This window comes from Microtus ochrogaster, linkage group LG4 (assembly GCF_000317375.1).
Source record: "Microtus ochrogaster isolate Prairie Vole_2 linkage group LG4, MicOch1.0, whole genome shotgun sequence".
NCBI lineage: Eukaryota > Metazoa > Chordata > Mammalia > Rodentia > Cricetidae > Microtus > Microtus ochrogaster.
In genome coordinates, this window is record NC_022030.1 from 50,740,695 (window position 1) to 50,748,657 (window position 7,963).

Sequence of the window (7,963 nt, forward strand, 5' to 3'; positions counted from 1 at the left end):
CGCCCCCCGCCGAGCCCCGCGGCCGCCTTCAATGTGACACCGGCGCCTCGGAGTGCGAGCCGCAGCAGCCGCCGCCGCCGCCACCGGGGAGGGGCCGAGCACCATGTCGAATCTGAGCAAAGGGACGGGCAGCCGGAAGGACACCAAGATGCGGATCCGAGCCTTTCCGGTGAGTCGGTCCTCGGCGCCCGGGACCCGGAGCCGCGGCCGGGAGCCGCACGCGAGGCCGGGGCTGAACTCCGCCAACAGGCCGCAGCCCGCCTCCCCTCCCCCATGGCCGCCGGTGGCGGGGCGCGAGCCTTCCCTGCAACGGGGCGGCGCGGGCCGGCGCGCTCGCCTCCCGGGCCGCCCCGGGGCCTCGGTCTCGGTGTCGCGGCCCAGAAGGGACGCGCGTTGCCGCCACCGCTCTCGCGTGGGGCGTGTGTAACTTTTGCCTTGTGGTTTCCCGAAGGACCCGGCTTGACTTGGACGGTGGTGAGGGGAGACTGTCCGCCTCTACCCCCTCCTCAGTCGGGAGCCGTCTCGCTATCCGCCTGCCCCACTCGGTGACAAATGCCACCATCAACACCGAGCATAGAAGTGTTTATATAGAGCATCTCTGGTCCTGCAACACCTCCTGAGCACTTCACCCACTCCTGTTCAGTATCCTCCCTCCGCTCCTGGGAGGGGAGGCATGGAACGAACTGGGCTCTTGGTTTTCCATGTCTTAGCCAAGGAAGTCCTCAATAGTCGCCACGCAGGCTTGTTTTACCTTGTAGGATTTTAGCGACAGCAAACGTTTTCTCAGAAACTTTTTTTCTCCTGGCGTTACGTTGAGTCATAGGCTTGCGGTGTTTAGTAGATGGAGTGTAACTTTGGATGCCATGCCTTGATCAGACAGCCTGTGGCAGGCAATTAATTAAAACGTCCTGTTGTAACAGGGAAACTGGACGTACTTGCTCATGTCGCCACAGTAACAGGTAAAAGTCAAGTAGACACACCGGCAGGCGAGCAGATTTTTAAAAGTAAAACCAAGGAAACTTGTATGTACTTTTCTTTCCGAAGGTTCATAGCATTCTGTCCTGTGGGAGGGAAGGGGGATCATTTTTTTAAGCAGGCTTTTCTTGAAGTACCCTTTGCAGTGAGGAAGGGAAAGATGACAGTGTTGTCCGAGTTGAGTAACTTTGTCCTGGAGAACTTTAGGGCCTCTGAATTCTTAATATCAAAAAGAAAAGTACATATCTGATCCAGAATTGCGAATTTGCAAGGAACGCGTTGTCAGTGTGTAGAAACTTGAACCTTTCTGTAAATAAATGGGGTCTTTGTGAACAGGGAGGGTACAATCAGGAGAATGAATTATCTTCATAATCATTGCATTATGAATGATTTTTTTAATAAAAGATTACACCAGAAAGTGAGAAATACTGGGACGACAGCACTAATAAAAAGTTCACTAGTGTGTTTTCCTTTGTAGTTGGGCTGTGAACTTGAATTTGTTTAATAGTAGTTTTCTTACTGAATCAACCATCCAAGTGACTGTCAAATCTTTCTTATCCCCCTTCCCCCTGCTTCTTTTTTAGGTTTTTGTTTTGTTTTTTTAAATCAACAGTGACACTGGTTTTCTAGGAAATGTTTGCTCTTGGTGCTGTTCGGTTTTGAAGGCTTTGTTGTTTAGTAAAATGTTGAAGAGCTTTTATCTGACAAGTTAATATTTTTCAGAGTAACCAGTTCTATCTTTATCAGTGTTCCCATCTCTCTGGACCTCTCTATTTCCCTGCTGGAATCTGTTTTCCTCTCCCATTCCTTCATTGGTCCAAGATATGCTGAATGCTCTCTACAGGCACTGTTTGTCACTAGGGCTTGAGAATTAATCAGTAGATGTGGAAAGGTAAAGATTTTTGTTTTCTGGAGCTAGTGTTAGGGAGTAAAAGCAGGAGAGAATTTTATTTCATTAGCTGAAGATAATAGTGTGTGATAATACATAGTGCTGGAACTGAGATTTTTATTTTGGTTTGTTTTTTGTTTTTTTTTTCCTAGTTAATAAGTAAATAACAGTCACAGGTAGTTCCCATTGAAAATAATCAGCTGTTGTTCGGGACAGATAATGGTCCAGTGATATTTCATTGACTTCTGGGAGTCGAGTCCTTAGACTGTCAGAGTTCCTTTCATAGAGATTAGTGCTCTTGCGTATAACAGCCCACATGAACTGCTAGTCAGAAGTTGTAAATAGTATTTCATTTATAAAATATACTATTCATAAATAGTATAACATTTATTTATGTATGTGTGTGTATTCCTACCACTGGTGTATGGCAACACCATGTGGAGATATGTTAGTTATAACTTACAGCAGACTGTAAGTTAAAAAGTTTCAGTTGCTCATTTCAAGTTTGTTGGGGTTTTTTTCTCCAAAAATTTGATGTGTAAAAGGAATGAGTAAGTTTGGATTTGATTGGTTTTCACTGTGCAGTAGTGGTCAGTTTATGGAATAGTTCGTGTATATACATGAGAGGACTTCAGATACAATTTTACCAGATCAGACAGGTACGCTCATATTTTTAGTTAGTATTTTAAGTTTGCCTTCACATTATTCAGCATAGTGAAAGTTACACCACACTAGCTTAATGCAGTTTAAATTTTTTCTGCTCCCCTCCAATTACATTTTTAAGTAAACATACAAAATTTAAGATTACAAATTTCTGTGTACTTTTGACAGTTGACAGAAAAAACGACCTAATTTGTAGACTTTTCTTCATTATATAGAATATGGATTATTTTAAATCTTTTGTTGGTAATTAAAAAAAAACAATTGTTGGGAAAGGGATGGGTTTGTACATGTAAGTGTAGGTTTCTGAAGAGGGCAGAGGAGTCAGATACCACCTTGGAGTCATCCTGAGCTACCTATTCCAGTGCTGGGTTATAGTCCTCTGAAAGAGCAGTGGGCACTTTGAACCACTGAGCCACTGATCTGGCTCCTGTTGATAATATTTTGTAAAAAGTATACACAAAATATCAGTTGGCTACAGAACTTGATTATTATTAAGAAGGGACATTACATATGGGTTCAGGCCAGGTAATTCCTATGGAAGAGAGTCTTTCCTTGCTGTTAGCATGTGTTTTCATTCCTGTTCTGTCTCCTGCATACTCTTCCTGGGGTAACTTTTCTGTGAAAAACCGTTCCTCTCTGTATGGTCCAGAAGTTTGTTCACATGGGCTTTAACAGGCATGGCTGGAATTGGAGGTGTGATTCTTGAATGAAAATGCTGTCCTCTGTCATTTACCATTCTTGGCATCACTTAGATTAGGAGACACAGTGAAAGTCACTCCTGTGATGTGACCTGTCTGTTTAGAAAGCTCCCCTGGGTCCTGAAAGTAACTTCAGTTAATAGTCTATAAAGCATGCTAAATCATAACAGGGACGACTCTGGATGTAATCTGCTCTGTGATTGTAGATGAGTTTTACCTTTGCAGCATGGGCAGCGGATGATGTCCACAAAGTGACAGAAATGCTAAGATCATTCATGAGAAACATTAGAGCATGGAGAAATAAGATAAGGACTTGGGGATAAATAATGTCTTTTTTTTTTCTGTTTCTAGTTACAGTAATATTTGCCAGATTTAAAGAACGTCTTTGAACTTTATAATAGGTTTGTTTCCTAGCGGAGGTACTTGTTAGAACTGTTTGTACTGTATCTGTAGGAAAGCTAAATAACAGTCTTAATCACACAAACCCAGGAGTAAACTGTTTTCATTCTGTGTCTTTTTTTCTTTTATTTTTCTTATATTTATTTTATGTGCGTTGACATTTTTGCCTGTACTTTTGTCTGTGTGAGAGTTCCAGGTCCACTTACAGCTGGAGTTACAACTGGTAACAGTTGTTAAGTCACCATTGAACATGGTTCCTCTGGAAGAGCTGTAAGTGCTCTTAACCCCTGAGCCATCTCTCTAGCCCCTCTGTTATTTTCTTACAGAGAAATTATGGGGAAACATACCAAAATGCTGCTTATATTTATGTTTACAGACTTAGTAGCTTATGTATAACATTTATAGTTTGGAGTTAATGAAGCTTTGCTTAAAATAAGAGAAGATAAAAAGCGTAATGTTTTCCTTTTTTTAAAAAAAAAATTTGTTGTGTTTGTATGGTTTGCCTGCTTGTATGTCTGTACCACTTTTGTGCCTGTTGCCCTCAGAGGTCAGAAGAAGGCATCATCCTCTGGAACTGAAGTTGTAAATGGTGGCAGAGCACCATGTGGATTCTGGAAACTGAACTTTGCATCCTCTGCAGTAGTAGCAAGTGCTTTTAACCATTGAGTCATCTCTCTGGGCCTCTTACTTTGGTTTTTAATTATGTGTATATTTGTGCTCATGAGTGCAGGTTCCCATGGAGGCAAAAAAAGATGTTGGATTCCGTGGAATTGGAGTTAGGGGAAGTTGAGAACCAAGGGGCTTGGGTATTAGGAACCAGGCTGGGATCTTCTGAAAGAGCAGTGCACACTCTGACTCCTGAGGCATTCAGAAGAGTTGGGAAAATTAGTGTGCAGGCTGAATTTTGTTTGTGTGCAAGAGAGAGAATTGGTGCCTGTTATTGTGTGTGTAATGTGTCTGTGGGTATGTTTGAGGCCAGAGGATTTTGGATATACTTGTCTATATTACCTTACTCCCTTATGATATGTTCTCTCCCTGAACCTGAAGATGGGCTGGCAGCCCATGAGTCTCAGCGATCCTTCTGTCCCCACCCTTCCATCGAGCTGAGGTTACAGCTTCTCATTCACACATCCTGTGCTGAACTTTTTACATGGGTACTAGAATCTGAGTTCAGATCCTTACATAGCAAACACTCTTGCCCACTGAGCCATCTTATCTCTTCAACACCTTGAATTTTAAAGCCTATTTGCACAGTAGCATAGTCTAGAAATGTGAAAATTTACCTTTTGTGTATATAATACATTAATTAGGAAGTTAAATCATTCACATAAAATAGTCATTTGTTTGAAGATCATTCATTCATTAAATGTAGCTTAGTGATGGTAGTAATAACATCTGTCCAGTTCAGAAAGCGTATAGAATTATGACTAGAAATACTACACTTTTCTTTGTATTATAAATGTGGAGAACTTAGAATAGATTTTTTGTTAACTTTCATTCAGGGTTCTCAGAAGGGTCTTTAGTAGATAGACTTAATATGTTACTGGATAATTTATTTTAAAATAAGTTAATAAAATAATATATTCTTGTTTGCCTGTTGTAAAACGTATTAATAGTAAGAGTCATTGAGATAAAATATGATATTTAATTAATAGATTTATTATGGTTTGACAATGTAGTAGACTTTCTAATCATGAAAGTGATAAGAAGCTAATGATAGAAAATATGACAGTTCCAATAGTCCTACCACTTGGAAATAAAGAATATTATTAGCATTTTGATGTTTTTCTTTTTAATGCTTCATACCACTGTGTGATTACTTAGTCAAATTCAGTTTTATTTTGTATATTACATTTTTGTGGTTTTGTTTCTTTTTGTGTGGTGGAGTTTGAACCAGGGCCACAGATATTCTAAATAAGTGCTCTTAACACTGAGCTTTTATATCCCCCTCTGTGTATTCTTTTTTTTTAATTATTATTTTTTTTATTTTATGTGTATTTGTGTTTTGTCTGCATGTGCATCTGTGCACCACATGCGTTCTTGGTGGCCGAGGAGGTAGGAATTGAACCCAGGTCTTTCACCAGTACTCATAACCACTAAGTCTTGAACTCCCTGTATTCCTTTTTTAATGATTCCTTCAGTACATATGATTATATTTTTGAAACATTTTTAGTCATTGGTTTTAATTTTAATCATTCACCTTCTGTCAGGTATTTGATTGACTCTATCTAGGAAGTTCCTATTTTCTCTGTACAGAATGCAGCTTGGACTCTGCATAATCTATGATTCTAGAATTACTGAGCTGAATAGAGTATATTACATAGTGAGTATCCAGAAAGGTTGCTAAAACTTAGTTGAATGCTTTCCAGGTACTGGGCAGTCTAAACTTGATTCTTGAAGCTCTATGCCAGTGGTTTTCAACCTGTGGTGGTTGTGACCTCTTTAGGGATCAAACAACCCTTTCACTGAGGTTTGCTTAAAACCATCTGCATATCAGATATTTATTTACATTAAGATTTATAACAGGCTGGGTGGTGGTGGTGCTCACCTTTAATCCCAGCACTCAGAAGACAGAGGCAGGTGAATCTCTGAGTTTGAGGCCAGCCTGCAGCAAAACCTTGTCTTGAAAAACCGAAACCCAAACCAAAAACAAAACACACACACACACACACACACACACACACACACACACACACACACAAAAACAGAAAACAAAACAAAGTTTCATAACAGTATTCATAATAGTAGCAAAATTACAGTTAGGAAGTAGTATAGTATATGATTGGGGTCACCACAACACGAGGAACTGTTTAAGAAGTCACAGCATTAGGAAGGTTGAGAACCAATGTTGTATGCTATCGTAATTTTAATCTGTTTTACGTGCGAGGGTTTGAGAATTTAGTGTGCTTGCGGTTAGTCTGTAAATATGAGAAACTGGTTCTGTTTAATGTGACTAGGAAGCCTGCACTTCAAGATTGTTTGACTTTTTTGAATCTTGGCCAGATAAATCCTTTTTTATTTAATAGGTTAAAAAAAGAACTACTTGAGCCTTTTTGTGTGTATGTGTACGTCTCTTGTTTTTCACTATTATTAGTAAGGGTAAAAACTATGGGTAAACCCTGGGGAACTTTTAGTTTTGAAGCATTTGATATATGTGTTAGCTGTATGGCTAAAAAGTAAAGAGGCGGTGGTAGTGCACATCTTTAATCCCAGCACTCGGGAGGCAGAGGCAGGCGGATCTCTGTGAGCTTGAGGCCAGCCTGGTCTACAAGAGCTAGTTCCAGGACAGGCTCCAAATCGACAGAGAAACCCTGTTTCAAAAGAGGCTGAGAGAATAGCAGTTATAAGTGTGGGCTCTGTAGTGCTGTGGTTTGAACAGCAGGTCCACTTCTAAATTAGCCTCAGTTTTCTCTATAAAATGAGAATACTGAAAGGACATGCCTTACCATCTGTGTGATAAAGTAAAGCTTAGAATTTAACTAGCGCACAGTTAACTATGTCGCTATTGAGTCATGATTTTGCCATAATCTGAATATTAAAATTGTAATGTTTTTGTAGGTAGATTGAAATTCTGCATACTTATTTAGTGATGTGTCCTCCCTCCATATTTTTATACAAACTCTAGCTTAACATTTCGGAAAATCTGCAGAACCAATTTGCAAACCACCCAAGAATGCAATCTAAAGGATATAGGGTTGGTACCTCCTGGGTTCTGCACAGAATGCTACTGGTTCTTGGAGAGAGAATTACCAGCAGTTCTCAACCTGTGGGTCTTGACCCCTTTGAAGGTCAAGCATCTGCATATCAGATTTACATTATGATTCATAGCAGCAAAATTACAGTTATGAAGTAGCATTGAAAATAATTTTCTGGTTGGGGGTCACCACAACATGAGCAGCTGTATTAAAGGGTGCACCCTTAGCCTTAGCACAGGTTTAAAACACCACCATTTTTTGTTTAAGTGTTATTTTCTTTCTCCTCCCTTTCTTGGTATTGCTCCCTAATTAGTTTATGGTTTTGTCCAGTGCTTATACTAGACAGCTTTTTGAACCACAAAATGTGCATGGGTAGTGGATGATTGATAAATGAGAAACTGGTTCTTTAAGCCAAACAATTGTAATTGATTAATTTAGTGCAAGTGGTGGTTTGAAATGTTTGGGTGTGTAAGTGAAGTCATAGATCATTAATGATCCTGTATCATTTTTCTTAGAAGGGTAATCTCCTTAGTGTTTAGAACAAATTACTTGAAAGTAAGTGGTGTGATGGGTTACCAAGGCTTCTAGATTCAGCAGTAGAAGTCCTAGTCTCTGGTACAGGTGTTTTTTTTTTTTTTTTTTTT

General features: G+C 40.0%; 1 protein-coding gene across 2 annotated transcripts in view; it reads left to right on the forward strand.

Moving 5' to 3' along the window:
- Positions 1-16: 16 nt before the first annotated feature.
- The window catches only part of Cul3 (cullin 3), a 92,575-nt gene continuing 84,628 nt past the window's right edge, over positions 17-7,963 (forward strand). For both annotated transcript variants that reach the window (XM_026786153.1, XM_005361534.3), the window contains exon 1: positions 17-169. In XM_026786153.1, coding sequence (XP_026641954.1) covers positions 104-169 — 66 coding nt within the window. In that variant the 5' untranslated portion in view covers positions 17-103. The remainder of the gene's footprint in view (positions 170-7,963) is intronic.